The sequence below is a fragment of the Olea europaea genome, unplaced genomic scaffold (assembly GCF_002742605.1).
Source record: "Olea europaea var. sylvestris unplaced genomic scaffold, O_europaea_v1 scaffold680, whole genome shotgun sequence".
Classification (NCBI taxonomy): domain Eukaryota; kingdom Viridiplantae; phylum Streptophyta; class Magnoliopsida; order Lamiales; family Oleaceae; genus Olea; species Olea europaea.
The window spans coordinates 496773-514639 of record NW_019265184.1 but is presented as its reverse complement, the minus strand read 5'-3'; the positions used below and the strand labels follow the sequence as shown (position 1 = coordinate 514639).

General features: G+C 36.6%; 1 protein-coding gene across 1 annotated transcript in view; it reads right to left on the bottom strand.

Moving 5' to 3' along the window:
* Window positions 1–30: 30 nt before the first annotated feature.
* LOC111390398 overlaps window positions 31–17867 on the bottom strand; it is a 43180-nt gene continuing 25343 nt past the window's right edge. The window contains exons 15-32 of the mRNA XM_023015434.1: window positions 17663–17848; window positions 15504–15794; window positions 13785–14429; window positions 13095–13485; window positions 12829–12971; window positions 12417–12587; window positions 11928–12140; window positions 9461–10006; window positions 9311–9370; window positions 8865–9190; window positions 8257–8674; window positions 6766–7236; window positions 4070–4186; window positions 3708–3829; window positions 2887–3625; window positions 2271–2525; window positions 1823–2005; window positions 31–396 (exon numbers count right to left, since the gene is read on the bottom strand). Of these exons, the coding sequence (XP_022871202.1) occupies window positions 31–396; window positions 1823–2005; window positions 2271–2525; window positions 2887–3625; window positions 3708–3829; window positions 4070–4186; window positions 6766–7236; window positions 8257–8674; window positions 8865–9190; window positions 9311–9370; window positions 9461–10006; window positions 11928–12140; window positions 12417–12587; window positions 12829–12971; window positions 13095–13485; window positions 13785–14429; window positions 15504–15794; window positions 17663–17848 (5643 nt within the window). The remainder of the gene's footprint in view (window positions 397–1822; window positions 2006–2270; window positions 2526–2886; window positions 3626–3707; window positions 3830–4069; window positions 4187–6765; window positions 7237–8256; window positions 8675–8864; window positions 9191–9310; window positions 9371–9460; window positions 10007–11927; window positions 12141–12416; window positions 12588–12828; window positions 12972–13094; window positions 13486–13784; window positions 14430–15503; window positions 15795–17662; window positions 17849–17867) is intronic.

Here is a 17867-nt window from a genome sequence, read left to right as displayed (position 1 = left end):
AGGGGGGGGGGGGGGGGGTACCACTATCATTTACAAAAGCACAGCTGTACTAACCATTGCAAATGCATCAAGATCATTTGGGTTAAACTGCTTGAGTGATGTGAGAACAGACATTCGGAATCCTCTAACAGCTTCAGCAGTGCCACTGTTAGCATCTGCAGCAGCCGAGTATTTTTGAAGGAGGAGATCTAGCTGTCCATTTTCAATAAGAATTCCAAGTATGAAATTAAGAGCATGGAAGTTTCCAACTCCTGTTATCAGGCGAGCCAAACATGAAAAATCACCCTCCGACACATATGATTCTACCCTGGCTGCTGCAAGAGCTACAAGAACATCAACTCCATCAAGGCATGCTGAGGACTTGTAAAAGTGATGGGAGAGAATGAGAAGCTCAACCTGCAACACAATTTTCCAGCAAAAGAACGCGTTAACTAGCTGAAATGAGGTTGAAGGGCTTTTTCTTTGTGGTGAAGGGGTGCAAAACAGAGAGAGAGAAAAGACCAAGTGAGTTTGAAATGAAAAATCTTTAGGGTGCATTTAGTACCCCGCATTAGACCAGATATGGATTATTATTATCCAATACCACGTTTGGTGCATGCAGTCCAGGAATCAAAATTATCCTGGGGATTTGTTGTGTGTTAAGTCAGCCCGATAATTTTAACACGTCATGAGATTAGGGATTAGAGGGGATTATGGGAAATGGGTTGCTTATGCAGCACCAACTGGAACAATTAATTGAAAACAAGAACAGATCTATAAAGATGAGAATATTAAGGGAAGAAACAGTAGATGAAGAAGAATCGACGGAAGTAGTAGAAGAAATAGAAGAAAATAGGAAAAGAAGAATTTTGCCACAAACCATCAAAAGTTTATTCATTCATCAATTGTTTCAATTACATAGCAAACTAGATTTATATAGCAAAACAAAAACATAGAGAGATCGGGCTTGGGCCAAACCCTTTATAAAAGCCCAATTACATAACTAAAAGTCCAAACATAAATAAAAGTCCAACTAGCAAAATAATAAAAAATCAATGTCCTCATCATTTTCATTCAGAGTTTTAGGTAGATATGTGGGACCAATGAACATATGATTAGACTTGGAGGCTGGAAGCCTTGACAAAGACGTACTTTTGCAAAATCAGTAATTTTACTTACAAGTAAATAAGTAAATTAAATTTTAATAATCAGAGTTAAAAATAAGTAAGTTAAAATACATTCAAAATTAAAAATAAGTAAGTTATTTATTTTGACATAATACAAGAGTTCCTTTTTCAGAAAAGAAACCTTGTTTTAATTAAAAGTATGAAAAGATTAAGTTATCAAAACATATTTGTAGACAAAAATTCACTTATATGTAAAACAATTGCTTATTGTTTTTCAGAAAAGTGAATAAATTCACTTACAAGTAATTTTTAGTATTGAATCAAAATTTACTTATGAGTAAAGAACACTTTTGAGTAAATTTACTTATAAATAAAAATACTATAGTAAGTTTTAATTTTTCAATGCTTAGTTTTTCTAATATGGTGTAGCACCAAAAGCCATCATAAAACCATACTCGACAATCGAGCTTAATTCCACCCTCCCTAATCCTTCCCCCTCCTAATCCTATATCCCCTAACCCCATAGAGTATACCAATCGTGCCCATAGGGATTATGTTGATTCAATTAGATAGATAGAAATATATATGACAAATGGTGGCATTAATTTCACAATAGCTGGCAATGGTTTGGTTAATCCCCATGATTTAAAAATTAAGCACGATTAAAGCTTTTCAACACAATGGCATCAAATGAAACCAATTAACCACATAATTACCTCACACGCATGGGGGATTTCTTGCCCGGTGATAACCAATCGCATTAATGCATGGCCAATTTCTGACTCAGAAGGACAAAGCTCAGCCCACTTTAAGAAGTCCGAGAATCTCCATAGCAGAGGAGCAGGTCCTTCCTCCTTCTGAGAATCCATATATCCTCCACGATGTGCAGCTAATAGTCCCTGAAGGAAATACATCAATGTAAAAAATGAAAAAACAAGTCCATAATTTCTTGATGCAAACTGAACTGCTCTGATTCCTCTAATCAAGCAGATAAGAATGAACCCATGAGAAATGTTTGCAGTACAACTACTAGGCCAAAGATCAGATTGGATTCAATCGGACATCAGAATCTGCAGATGCTTCTCTTGGTTTAACCCCCCAAAAATAGCATTTCTATGGTCTCACCAAATGTCAAATACATACTCGAAATGAAGTTCTACGCACCTTTAAAAAGGATTCAGCGAGAATTTGAGCAATACTAGAAGCTGGTATTGATTGAGTTTGCACCAGAAGATTGGCTTCCTCAAAAGAATCTTGTGCTTTAAGAGAAAGCAGTTGTAGCAGCTCAATTGGTTGCTTCTCAAATGCCTCCGAGAAAGAAAGACCAAGCACGTTTGCAGCCTTGACAACTGATATTATTCTCTTGCATAGTCCACGTCCACTGCCTTCCATGAGAATGGTTGCTAAAATCTCCAATACCTAGAATTATGTAAGAAACCAATCAACAAATGAAAACATGGATGAGAAATTTTGGAGGGTAGCGATACAGTGAAGTTAGATGAAAGTCCCAGTGGATTGACAAAGAGGAGACTCGGGACAAAATGCTCAATCGCTGAATCATATTTAAGAGAAAAATTATTGACCTATTACTATGTGCATGATAGTGATCTTGCTCATTCATATTAGAGATGAAGAAAAGTAATGCAAACATGGGATGGCTGAATTAACAAGGCAACTTGATAGCTTAACAATTGTCAAATCTACTTCAATTTGTTTGTTTTGCATTCCTGGCGAGAATTCGCCAGTACAAAGAAAGACACTAACCAAAACAAACTTTTACCTTCAGGGGGTCAATCACATGATGGTCAATCTGTAGATTGTACGACTGTATGAAAGAGCGTACTTCATTGTCCAACACTGATACGGATAATTTATTGTGAGGAGTTGACAGAGAGGCCAGCTTGAGAGCAACGTCTACAAGTGTGAATTCAGATGGTATATTGCCTGGAGACAACTTATTTTGCAGTTGTCTGGCAGCTGTTGTTTGCCCAAAATCTAACAAAGAAAGAACGGCCCTTTCTAGCTCAGCAGGTCCAATTCTTTCCTCCCATCTTGATAATGATATATCCATTTTAAAGTTTTCATCTACTAATTGTGAGTCATCTCTGTTATTGACGGGAAGAGGTCCACCTTCAGACTCAAAGTTCTTATCCAACACATCAAGTAAAGGCCTTCTGGATGATGCAAAGCCTTTGGCTCTGCGTTTTATCTTTGAACCACCTCCTGCAATACTCGAAAAGCTGGAGTCAACAGTTTGGGGGATTCTGAAACGTGTCTGACTATTTTCTCTAGCATCATGCTTCTCTGAAATTTTACTTTTCATTCCATTTATATGGTCATCCATTTTTGAGATAACATTTGCAGTACTATCTATTATATTGGAACCCTTCCCAGTTCCAGGTTCCAAGGTAGTATAGGTTAATGCATATTCTCCTTCATTCTTCACCTGAGCTTCTGATTCTACAGCTAGCAACCACACTCGGGTCTCAATCTCTCGCAGAAGATGCAACGGATAAACCCTAATGGATAAATTGAACTACTTAATAACATAATAGTGAGCAGCTCTGGAAGCACAAGTGCTTGTTTAAGAAAAACACTTACGGATTAGACTGAGTTATCATTCCACTGAGCCACTGTAGAGAAAGTAACAATAGTTCATGAAGCTCTCTCACTGGAAGATCTTTCTCAACCACCTCAGCATGTTTGAGGAAAAATTGCCCTGCCTACAAACAAACCAATAGAACATTCCTCAGTGACCAGTAACTATATTGCCTCAACAACTGAGCAGGTACTTTGGCAAGACCCCGAAAACCCTCCCTCACCACCACCACCAACAAAAAAAAAAGAAAAAGGAAAATGAAAGTGCGGTCAACTGGCAAAAGGATGGAAATAACTTGAAAATTAGGGGACACAAAGGAACAGTATATCATATCACTTGTTACCTGGCAATAAAAAAAACATACCTGCAATGCTGGGAAGGAATATCTGAGAAAAAGTGTTTGACAATGGCTCCATAAAGCAATTCTCTCTTCTGGGACATCCCAAAGAAATTCCTTCCATTCTGCAACCATGGCTTCAGCCTAGACCATATGCAGACATACAACACAAAAACGAAACAGTAATAAATAGATCAGTTTTAAGCAAGATGTACAGCCATATTGCTAGTTGAAATTGAAGCAGAATCAGGATCCTTTCTTGCAACCATATTGCACAGTAATTGCAATGACTACTAAATACATTCTGGGAACAGCTTGGAAATTTTGTCAAATTGGCAAGGTACTCAGTACTTTATATACAGTACCCATTAGCTCCCTTTAGAGAGAAAGAAGCTACAAGAAATATACGGAAGGGCCAGCAAAACAATAGTGGATAATTAATAGAGACTCCAAGATTTGTTCTATTCTACATTGTCAAAATGCTAGCTACCAATTTTTTAACAGATCTAGTTGAATAGGGCTAGAAGATGAAACAAACACAGCAAACACAGCAGTCCATGACACCTACCCCTACCGAAAAAAAAAAAAGGCGCCACATCAAGCTGCACTAAGTGTTTCCGGAGGCAGGAATATACTGTAATAAGATGCGAGTGGAAACTCCCCCATCCCACACTTGTTGGATAATCAACAATTAAATATACAAAATATTCGGGTGAACTAAGCATTGGGAAGTAGTTGGCCATTGCTCTACACATGTTGCCTTGACTGGTGATTCTACCTGTACCTATATATAAATGCTTTCAAATTAATGCATTACCGTGCTCCAAATACATGCTTCGAAGCACAAGGAAATATAATAAAACTGAAGTACTTAAGCAGCTCAGAAGATGAGAAAGAGTCTTACTGAAAACATATGAGGTTCATATAGGAATAAATAAAAATCAATATATAACTTTCTACAGTAGAATGAAATATTCTCTCACTTTTTAACTTGTATTACTACTTAATTACGCCCACTATAGGTTAGTGTCAGAATTTTAGGATCACTTGAGATTGATCTTGATGAAATCAACCACTATAACTAAAGAACAGAAAGAAGGTAACCGTTGTTATGCACTGACATCAAATCAGTGATCTCAACTAGATGAGAAATTCAAGAGGAAGGCGTCTTCCACTGGTTTGTACAAGCACTCACTTCACTATTATTCAAGGTTTCATAAGAAAAACTGAAGATGTGAAAATCCAAATATAAAACTTCCAGTTAGCTGCAAATTAGACAATGTGGCAACTAAAGGAGACAAGGAGATGGTAACAAAATGGAGAGAAGAAGTGGCGAGGTAGGTTGCTTGAATTATATAGGTTCGTGCAATTCACCTATGTAAGCCTGTGCGGCTGATTGTTTTTAAGAGGGTAGCTTTTTTGCTTTAACATGGTCTCACAACTCAGCTTGAAATGTATTGCAGAACCAAATCTCATTTAGATTAATCACATCCATTATGCATGTTTATCCATGTTACTGTCACTGGTCCACCTCATTTGAGCCATAGTTTCACTTCATTATCGATTTTTGTTGGGCTAAATAGCATCTTTCGAATCGACTTCCTCACGAAGTGGGATTTGTAAACTCAACCCAAATTGGATATTAACCTCCCAAAATAATATCTAAACAATTAGTGGCCTCCCATTATCCATTATTTTTCCTAACATTTGTGCTCGAGGGGCTCAAAATGAATCCATGAGAGACCTCACTCTCAGTTCCCGCAATGATGGTCATGCCCCAAAAATTGACTATATTAGTGCACAGCAAGCTCAGGTCCAGCTGCATCGTGTAAGTCACGCATGAGGGGAAGTGTTAAGCTGAATGTCCCACATTAAAAAATATCACTTTCTAGCTTAATATGAGTTCAATGGCCTCTCTACTTAATGCCAAATAGTTGAAAATGGATACTTGAAAAATTTGCATTACAGCACAATAACTATTAAAATTTGGTTTCCATTATGTAAGACTTCTTTGGGAGAAATTTAGAAGATTTTCTATCAGAGTTAGTTTTCAAACTGGAATTTCACAAAGTAGTGGATGACTCGAGGACAGAGATAAGCAAGATATATTAGTCGATGCAGAGTTTGGTAGCACCTGATATATTAAAAGTGAAATAACATCAAGAAACAAGATTGAGTCGCAGAAAGAGGCAATCACACTCTTAGATTCTCTATGAGCCTCTACATCTAAGCAGTTTTAAAAGTACCTTTTTCTTATTACTATTTGTAAGGTACTTACTTTATTTTTTAAGATTGGTGGATAGGCGATATCATCCTCTAGGAATTTTATTATTTCCTGGATTAATAAAATCATTATTTCTAATCAAAAAAGAAAACAAAAACAAAAAAAACGAAAGGAGCAGGGCAACGAAACTTCAGAAAAACTTCACAAGCACTGAGGCATTTCTTTGAAACGTAGCCTTCCAGCCTGCTCTGAAACATTCATGGATACGCATGTGGGTAAGAAAGTATGGTACCTGCACTCTACAAAGTGGTTTCTAAATATATCCTCTCTCTCCCCCCTCCCCCCCTCCTTGGCATGGCACAGTATGGTACCTACACTCTACAAAGTAGTTTCTGAAAAGGTCTTTAAACGACTCCTCATCTCAGTTCCAAAATGTATAATAACAACTTTATTCTCTGCTATAAACAGGACAAGTTAGGAAAAACAAAAAAATAAGTACCTGCATTTCTGTAACATGATTGGCTGCTGATTTCCAGAGGGATTCACCACTGGCCTCTAACTGCCTGGCCCAATTGCGTGCCTGCTCCCAATACCCATTCTTCTCTAATGCTGATAAAAGTGAAGCATCATCCAATGTTTCATTTCCTAGGTGTGAATGATCATCAGTTCTTAGTGAAGGTTCAGCCAAATTTATTTTCCAATAGAGTCGTCGATAATATGTTGCAGTAGATCCTCCGTCACCAAAATCAGTTGCAGCGAGTAGCTGTAGCAAGCATCTTTTTTCATATGGAGATGGGCAAGTTGCAAGTATTGCATCAGCTGCTTTTACAGCAGTAGAACTTGTCCATGAATTTCCAATGTGCCTTTCTCTTCCAGAGTGAGTGTGTGTATGAGAAGACTCTTCCTTAATGCTTATAGCAAAGGATCCAAGATGTGCCGAAGCCTCTGAAAGGCGCATTTGGGAGAAGGCCTAATACAAAAGGGAAAACAGACTATCAAATGTAAGGTAGAGGAGTCATGTGAACAATTTAAGATACACCTCCAAAACATATAATTTTTCTCCTTCAGACTAGGAAAAATGGCAAACAGATAACATATATTGAAATTGTATAAAAAATGAAGCAGCATGACAAATAATTTTGGTTATAAAGATAACTAGATAAGTACAAGAAAGCTTTACACATTCTATACCTTTATCAGCCTGTTAGCTAAACTCAATAGTAATTTTATGTTGTGTCCTCAAATCACTGGTTCTAAAGCACACACTTTAAACAGCTATAAAATTGGTCTCAAACAGTAAAAAGTAATTGAATAATAACAAGAATCAATGCAATAAAGTGATTTCTAACTAATTTTACTTCATTGTGGTTAAATTAAATGAAGAATGAAGAACTTCTAGGGGATAAAAGTAATTCTCAGTTCACATAAAAACCAATAGGGATGCCCTCATGTCTGTACATAAAAAGGTAACAAAAAACAAACAGAAACCTACCATACAGGAATTTTTTAATCTAGCTGTGCATATTCCGTACTTGTACAAATCTGCTACAAGTTCAATTACCTTGAAAAATCTACATATGTGAATCTGACAGCTGAGATAAAAGAACAGTAAAGTCCCCCAAGCAGAGTTCAACATTCAATTAATGCACCATAAAGCTAAGTTCTAACATATTACATCTTGAAAGAAATCTAGGAACACATTCAGCAGTTCATCTGGAAAGCAACTGTCATTTCACATTAGAGAACTGCAACTTGCTACAATGGGATATCAGGTAACCAAAGAAGCAATTGATGCCAGGAACAAGGGAAAGCTGGTGAAAATTTGGCATTTTAGAAGGTAAACCTAACGAGTCACACTAAGAATGAGCAATTCATTATCAAATGCAAAGCATAGTAAAAACGGGTGCATGTTTGACTTCGTCCAACAGACACAAATGTAATATCCATTTTCATTATCATTTCAAGTACATGTCATATTATCTTAAACAACCTGAAGAGCACGGACAAACGGCAAAAGAGAACACGAAGGAAGAAAAATCTCAAAAGCTCGCAGCAGAGGAAGGAACAGGTGCTGTTCACAGAGCACAGCAACCATTCTTGACAAAAGACCAGCCACGTCATCAACCTCAGCTGAAACCTCAACATCTTCACCATCTTGATTTTCCTTTTTAGCAATAACTCCTTGAGTCTTGGTACTACCAGAGCTAGTAGACATTTTAGATGCTGTCAAAGCAAGGGAATCCAGTGAAATGGGTTCCATAAGCCGCCTTCGTTTTGGACTTCTCCTGTTATAATGAAATGTTACAGTTCTAGCATTTCCTGGCAGGGAATTTGTAGCCTCTACTGCAGCTGCAACATTTTTGGCCATCTGGGATGCAATGTCATTAACTTTAATGGCTGAAGTCTCCCTGATAAGAAACAAAGTTATGATTTTATTTCAACTCCAAATCATGGGAACAGTATATAATATTAGCATATAGAGAACATACTCTTGTTAGATAGACCACAAGTTTTAATATGATTTAGTGAAATTAATAGAGAAACAAAATAAATTGCAGTCATAAGATATTAAATGGATAATGAGTATAACATGACGACCTTGCTGCAGTTATTTCGAGCCAAACAGTTAGGCAGGACAATGGGGAGACATCAGCAAAGCAAGATGCAACCATTGCCAAAATTGACCAGCGCAAATTCTTTGCTTTCAGTAGAAGAGCTTCCCCAGGCTTTTCCCCTTTTTCACATTCTGCTATAATTCCAAATAGTTCTACAGGTGTGTAAAGGTTTTCATTTGAGAAGGAAGTTTCATTCCTTTTTTCTGCAGCATCCAAATTTGATGAAGAACTAACTTTTTTCCTTAACATGCTTCTCAAAACTGTTAATATATGAATCTTTAAACGGGGATCACTAAACTCCTTTGATGCCTGACAATGTGAGAAACAAGAAATAGAATCAATATTTTCAGCTAAGAATAAGGAAACAAGTAGAGCCCATTTGAGCAAATTTTTCCCGCAACTGATACACAAAAGCAATATGAAGCTTACCACTTGGATGACAGTATCAGATAAATATCCTCCAAACTGAGCTTCTGACAAAAAACCAACCTGTGAGGGAAAAAAACAAATGGCTCTATCCTTAGATTTCGAATAAAGTAGTATTTCATCATTAAATAGAACGCAAATCATGAAATGTACCCAATCATTGTCTCTTGCTAATATGGCAAGGTATTTAGTGCTCAAAGGAATGTTATGCATCTGACAAAAAACTGTAACTAAATGCCAGCGCTCGCTTGCAACTTTTTGCTGAGATCTTAGATCAGGTCCATCCCCATTTCCAGTCAATAGCCAAGAACCACATGTCATTCCATCAGACAGCAATGGAAGACTTGCTTTCTCCAAATGCTGCAGAACAAGCATGAGAGCTCGCGTTGGTTGATTGCTAGTGCCATAATTTTTGTCACCTTTTTCCATTACATAATCGTGACGATAATCATCAGCCAATGCTCGTGCAAGAGATTCTGTTATATTAACTTCAAGAGATTTCGAATAAAATGCATTGTCCTTTGGGGACAGTTGCTTATAAGGATTGTTATCATTAGATTTATAGAAAGAAGATATCCTTCTTAAAGCAGCAATGTCAATTCGGAGAATGCTAGCAGACAGACCACATAACTCCAGAAGCAAGGCACAGGACGCCACAAACACTGTGTCCTCAAAATGCACAACAGCAAGGGGTATGACCTGAACATCAGAAAGAAAAATGCTTGAGGATGGCATCATAACCAGCCATAAACGAAAGAATCTCTCTTACATTTTTAACCCTGTAGGTCCTTCGCTCGGGTTATATATAGCCTAACAACTTTTAATTCTATCAGCCTAGGTAGCACCTTCGTGGAAACGTCGACTCACAAGTTTTCCGAAAAAAGTACCAACACTACTCGTCCTCACCACTCTGATGAAAATATTTTATATATTTTTTTGTTGTTTATTTTCATACTGTAAAGTAAATTAGTTTTTGTTAATTCCATCGCGTTGACAATATCTCCCTGCATGTAGGCAATGTATCTCCCATGACATCAGCTACGTCCAACGATATAACCAAAAAATAATTTGGACACACCAACTCCCATTTCCAATAAGTATCGATGTTCAACATTGTGTATCTCCCAACATGTTGACTGTGTGATGACATGCCCAACTATATAAAAACAAAATATATAATTTAGACATGCCACAGTGTTTATGCCATACACCGGGAGAGTATTGGTGCATACTAGCTATCAGTCTTTGGATTAATTGTCATGTCGGAAACTGACTCGCCCCACCGGGAGAATGTTGGTGCGTCCTAGCTATAAACCCATAGCTTTACAATGACAATTTTAAAAGGTTACACATTCAGTACTAGACACGATGAAAAGTGTGCTCTAAATAATATTTTTAACAAACCTTTGAAAGTGCAAACACAAAACTGCAAAATTGAATGAGGTCTCAAGTCTCAGCCCCTGTTTGGTTTATATAAAAATAAAAATTTTAATAAATTTTAATAAAAGATGATGAAATATGATGTTGAAAAGTTGATAAATTGATAAAAGTATGTAGAAAATGAATTTGAGGAAAAATGAGCTTTAGAGAATTGGGGCCAAACAGGGTCAATATTCTATACCTCAAACAGGGTTCAAACTTGGTGAAAATGTAGTTGATGCATATTTCCAAGGTGATAAAACAATATATCCCAAGATTACCCCTCTAGAAGTAAAATAGTAGCGTCATTTTAAAGATTCGTTGTCTATATTATTGAAGATAAGATTTAAATGGTATACAAACTCTCTAACAACTTAAGCTTTTATATCAAGTAGTTCGACATGATAGCAGAGTAAACAAAGGTCCTAAGTTCCAGTGTCCTTGCCACCCATGTTTTAAAACTTCTGCATGTGTACAACTTTAATGGAACATGTAAGGGGTTCATATTGAAGATAAGATTTAATGATATACATGTGGCCATCTTTACAAGCTTAGGTGCAACATATATTTATAAAATAAGAGTTTAAGGCCAACTTATTAAAAGGGCAGTTTGAGATAAACTATCAAATGTTGAATCTTGAAGTAATATCGCATACCGTTTTCCATTGTCCATCATATTCTCGGTACATGAATTAAATCTATCATGTCTGCAGTTGTACTGAACACAGAACAACTGAATCGAAGCAAGTTTCAGGAAGAAAGGCTCAGCCTATCATTATAATCCAATTAACACATGATTTTCACATACAATCAAAACATAACAGCTTGCTGGCAATGGACTTCACCAGCGGTAATAATGGAAATTCAGTCAATCATCAAACAACTAAATGCCATACATGCACACCAATGCACAGAGAGAGAGAAGAAAAAAAGGAAAAAGACCATGGAGATAATCTTTGAATAGAAAAGAAAGTAATTCTCTACAATATTCTTAGTAAAATGATTTCCTTGTAGTTTTAGAGAACCATGCATTTTGGAAAGAGATTCTACCAGAACAAAGGAAGCAAGCACATAAAATGAAACAAAATTTGGCATTCCCATTGCAATTTATAGATGGCATTTTCTATTTCTCCATGTATGAATTAAAAAAAAAATATATATATATATATATACCCACACACATATATATTATAATTCTTACAGATGAGAGAAGAGACCCCTCGTTCTGAGTTATTGGTCCAAGCAAGGCATGCACATCTGATTGGACATTTGTTTGCTCATTTAAAGAGGCCACAGTTCGCCCGTTGAATGTGTTTTCAGACTTCAACTTTTGGACCCTTGCAGCAAGAAGATGATTGAAGGCTGCCATTGCACGACCACGATGCAAATAGTGCTCAAGTCCTGGCCCAGTTTCCTGAAGCCAATCAAGAAAATTACAACATTAACGTACAGGGTTTAAAGCTGAGATTAAAAAGACAAAATAAAATGAAAAAACAGAATACGGGCTCTACAATTCATCCTGTAACCATTGGGGTGGGGTGGAGGGTGGCGGAAGCATCTCAAAATTGAGATCCTGACATTTTTCAGGTAAATCTGTACTTCCTGAGTTGCTTATTGGGGAAATGTCAAAGTTCAAGAACTTTCTTGCCATGGAAAATTGAAATTTTTGAGATGAAGAGATCAGTCAAACCTCTAACGAAATTGCATATATTTCCTCTTTTATGTGTTTTTGGACTGCGACTTCCCAGGACAAGGCACTGATCTCAGCATGATCACTGGAATTTACTAAATAATAGATATATCTCTCTATAGAAAATTCTCCAGTCTGCGGATCCACTAGTGATTGCCATCCAATTGGCCCCTGTTTTGACAGAAAGAAAGGCTGGGTGCTGTCAGAAACACATCCCAGATGCATCCAGAATGTTTATGGTGTTAATCGCAAATTGGCTACATTCTAACAAGTTTTCGCGAATTAATTGCACGCATAGATATGAAGCAAGCAGAAGTTCAGTAAAAATGCTACATTCTTTTAGTTTCCGTTACAGATAATTAAACCATTTTTCCAACAAAATACAACTAATCAAGCCCAGTTCAATATTAACCTGAATATACAGCTGAATCAATCTCCGGAGAGCCTTTGGGAACCAGCAAGGGACCATCTGCAGTAGTGAAGTGTCATGTGCAGAAGAGAAGAATACATTTTCCCTCCAATTCAAGTAGTCTAATATGTCAGAAACACCAGACACTGTAAACCAAAGAAAATAATTAGGGACCAGATATGATTGTGGTTGGAGATTTTATTCTATAGGATTATTTCATGTAGGGACAATAGATAGGGACCAAAGTAAATTAAGAGCATAAGGTTCACCTGTTGTTTTCGGAGCAAAAACATTGTAAGGACCTTGTCCAAAACAAGCTGTGACAAGTGTGCGCCATAACGTGGGGAACCGCTGAAGGGCAGGTCTAAGGTTTTCCAAAGTGCATTGATAGGAGCTATAATGTCTGTTAACACTACCACTGCTTAGGCATTCTTGCAAAGGAATCGGAGCAAACATTAATGTGGCTAAAGCCGCTATTTCCCCTGCTCCTTCTGCTATATCATCAACAGTTCGTACAATGTCGTCAATCTCCAAAACACTAAGATTACTCCCAGAAACTAAATTACGCGAAGCAACAGCTCGGGCATTAGAAAACGATGCGTCATACTCTTTCCCCTTAACCCTTAGCAAGATCAGCCATTTCACCCACTCGTTATCACCCTGAAGAAACATGCCACAAGAATAAATGATTAAAACCTTGAACTGACATGAGTCAGCATATTACTCATAAATCAAATCCATCAGAAAAGTACAAAAATAATCAATTATACACTTTTAAATGTCAATGTATTAACATGTAATACGTATCCACCTTCCACAGTATGCACATCTTTAAATAAATAATAATAAATTGAGCTTTAACAAATGATATATAAATGCGACACTTCTAGATAGTGAGTTCATCAAAGTGACAAGCTTATGGAAGTATATTCAACAGAGAAAAATATCAAGTCACTTACAGCTGCATCCTGTAAAACAGAAACATAATTTTGGTCTGCACCCAATTTATGATGGTCAAGGTAAACATCCAGAAGGTTCAGCAAGTTATACTGCGCACAGAAGTGTATGAAAACTTTATGCAAGGCTTGGACAGCATCAGGATTAACCGATACATCACCAATAACAAGTATTGAATCTGAAGAGCTGTCAACAGATCCATCCAGGAAAGAATTATCAGGCATGCCTTGTATAAAACCTGATCGTGCCAGTAGATACACAACCTCTGCAGTACAATGCCAGAAATCCTTTAAGAATATAAACTTTTTGGCAAGCTGCTGTTCCATAAGCATTCTTAACCAGGAGGAGCTCACATTATTGGTGGGAAATCTGAACACTCTGATTCTAGGGACATTCATACACACAGCATCAAGCTCTTCAAGGAAGTTTGGGTAGTTATACTCAGAAAGTTCCCCACCATACTCAATAGAAGAAGCCGAATGTAGACCATCCATACTGATGCTGAGGCTTCCGCTAGATAATGCATAAGACGGAATTACCTCTAGTAGCTTGGAAACTTCAGCCCAGTTATTGTGGCATACGTAATACTCAAGTTGTGATTCCCACAATACATTAACACCCATATGAAGTGGTTGGTCCAGCACTACCTGCACAGCAAGAAGATTTTTTAACAGTCGGGCAGTTCTTGAGAAAATTTACCTCATATCCTCGAAATGAATCAAAAGCTCAGTCCTTACTAGGGAGCATCTTTTGGCAAGCCTATGCCAGTAACATTTTTGTGCTTAAAATATGTTGCACTCAGTAAGTTTCATTTAAAATAATCTTTGCCAATGGCAAGCAAATGGATCCACATATATCTCTCTATGGAGAGTGGAATAGAAGAAATATAATGGGTGTATAATTGTCTTTTGATCCAGACTTCCATTCGAGATAATTTAATATGAAAAGGAAATAATCTCGAACTTTTTATTTTTGTACTGGGGAGAGTGCAAATAATATGTACACATTGAAGTTCCAAAGAACAAAAAACATGAAGTATTAAAAAAATATTTCATCCATACTGATCTTTAAAAGGAATTTATTCTCAAACAAATGAACTTCATTAGCCTGGCCGGGGCAAAGGAGTCGAGCTGCTCTGAAACTGATTGACTATCATGGTGGGCAACATTTTTGGTCATTCAAGCTCATCTGCTTAACATCTCTATAAAATAATTTATGCACTAAAGTGTTAACTATATAACAATCAAAGTGTTATTCCAGTGAAGCTGAGGCCGGTTACAACAATCTCTTTTCGCCAGTATCCATATTACCTATTCTAAAAGGTAGAAGGATCCCGAATCTTTTGTAACTACCTCAGGTCATGTTTATTATCTTTTTTCTCTTCTAGAATGTTCTATTTGGATTGCGTCATTCTTGTAAGCGTTAGATGCTTTAGTTCTAAGCATGACATTCCCCTACTATTAAGATTTTATTCACTTAATTTATATTCAATTGTTGTCACCTCCAATTGTTGCCATATAATATTTCTTTCCCTTTCCGTGAGATCACACATCCAATTTAATATACTCATTCCAGGGAGAGTCCTTAAGATCAACTGGAAAATATAAGTATCTCAAGATGTAGACTAATTCATCATATCTATCCTGAAGCATATTTTGAAAGATGTAACAAACATTAAGAGGCATTAACTACAATTTTGGGAACTTTAACATGTGACTTACCCGATCAATAATTCTTTGATCCCAAGCATCTGACCATGCTGCAGCAGCAATCCAATAAGCTGCTTCACTGCTGTCATCATCAACTCCAGTAGGGATAGACTGTTCATCAATACTTGTCCACGAACCCAAAACAACTCCATCAATCTCACCACACGGAATGATAAGACTTTTGTATGGTGGATGCAGTAGGTGCAAATTGATATCCCCTGGTGCATCTACATTTGATACTCTCTTGAGCTCTTTCCATCGGCTACCAAAAGTCTTCCAAAAACTATTGCAAGGATACACTCTCTTTTGCAAAAACATCCAAGTGTCAGTTCAAAAGCACTTCTAGTTGTAAAAACTTTGAGATATATAGAAAGGAATATTAAAACTGTCCCACATGCTGTAATGACTCAATTCTAGCTTTTAAGGATATAATAAGAGAACTACGATCAGTGTATTCGATTAGTCATACAATGGATGCTAAATTTTTTTTAAGCTAGAGGTACATAGTTGCTCGTGTAACAAGCAGGGTATTCAATGTACGTTGTTATCTTACTCAGCACTTAAAACATATTGAGCTAAACATGTTGTATAAGCACAAATTCATTGTTTTGAAATAACAGATTCATATTATGTTCCATATGCCTAGTCTTATCATACAACAGATCAAAGAGTGCAATATCCATAATTTGTTCTTCATGCAAAAAAATGGATGACAAATGCTGGAATTTTATGTAAAGAAAGGTGATTTACTTGAACTAAACCCTTTTTAAGATTTATAGCCATTATGCAGAGATTTTCTGTACTTGCTGAGATTTAGGAAGGCATAAGTTTCTCAAATTGAATCTAAAATTCAACTCAAGAAGTTTGATTAGTAGTTAGGTTAACCTTGCTTCGAAGTACCTTGCAACTAGGTGGACAAGTCGTAATCCATGTATTAACTATATAAATCACAAGAACTTGATTCATAGTTAACATATCAAGATCCAGAAATATTAGGAAAGCACGTTGTATAAGGTTTGATTCTTAATTGAAGAGCGGGATTTGTAGTTTACAAATATGAAACATTCACACTTGTTTGCGTAGCATAGTCAGTTAATAGTTTAATAAAGATAAATAAAGGTCAACTGTATAGATTCTGACAGGTTCGCAATTGTTTAAATAACTGACATAAATAGTAAATCTCGATCAGCTTTGTATCAAAAGAAACTCTCAAATGATTGGGTTCTTAATAAAACAGAAGTCATCGGGTTGTATTCTGGACATTCTATTATGACAAGAGTACTGTCTAATACTCTAAACACCATTTGTGTTGTATTTAACTGCATCTAATATGCCATAATTATTATTACTGGTTCTCTCGGCATATATTTAGCCCATGTTCAATAGGGATTAAAATTTAGATTTTAATCTAAGTCAAAGTCAACAATTAACTTTAACTACATATTTCATGCTTCCCACAACTTTTCAACCACACATTTCATCAACTTTAATCAAAATCTAATAAAAATCTGATTTTAATCCTCACTAAATAGGGGCTTAGTTCCAAAGTAATAATAAATTGTGAGCACTTGATTTAAGTTCTTGTAAACAAGACAAATGATGTGGATGCATGAAATCTTTTGATTGTTGAATTTGTGAGCAGGAAATGGGTCGAGGATGGCTCAAGATCATCCAAGCGACCAATGGGTTTCATCAGTTTGACATGTCATCCTTAGTGTTCCGATCCCTCTTTGTGTAATAATGGAGAGTTGCACGGTGAGTGGGGTGGAGATTTGGCAAGATACACTTGGATATTTCGAGTTAAATGAACAATCAGGTGGAAAGAGCACTGGAGGCATGATTTGGAACATGATATATCAAATGATAAGCAACTGTGTTCATTTAGTATCCTTCACAATAGCTATCATTTCTTATCCTTCTATAATGTGATAATGATATAAACTGCATATTAAAATATCCAAATATGTTGGAAGGTACATGCTTTATATGCACACATGCATGGATTTGTGATCCTCATTGAGCCTAGTTTATTTTGTTCTCTTAATGGAGAATATTCTAGATCATGGATACGAAGATTTTTTATTTGCTTGGAAGCATTAAAGATTTGCAGTGTGAAGGGGAAAAAAGGAAATTCATGTCTCAAATTCTAGTATTTTAGGCGTGACAAATACCTCGATAAGTGAAAGTATCTCCAAAATCTTCAACTCATGCAATCCAAGGTATCCATATCTTTTCATCTCTTCAGCTATTTGCACCCGAAGAGATCTCCTAACAGTGCCAAAAACTAACTGTCTGAGGGCGGTTTCAACATCCTCCCCAAGCTTTTCCAATGTTGCCATACCAAGGCCAATCTCACCCTATACATAACAGGAATAA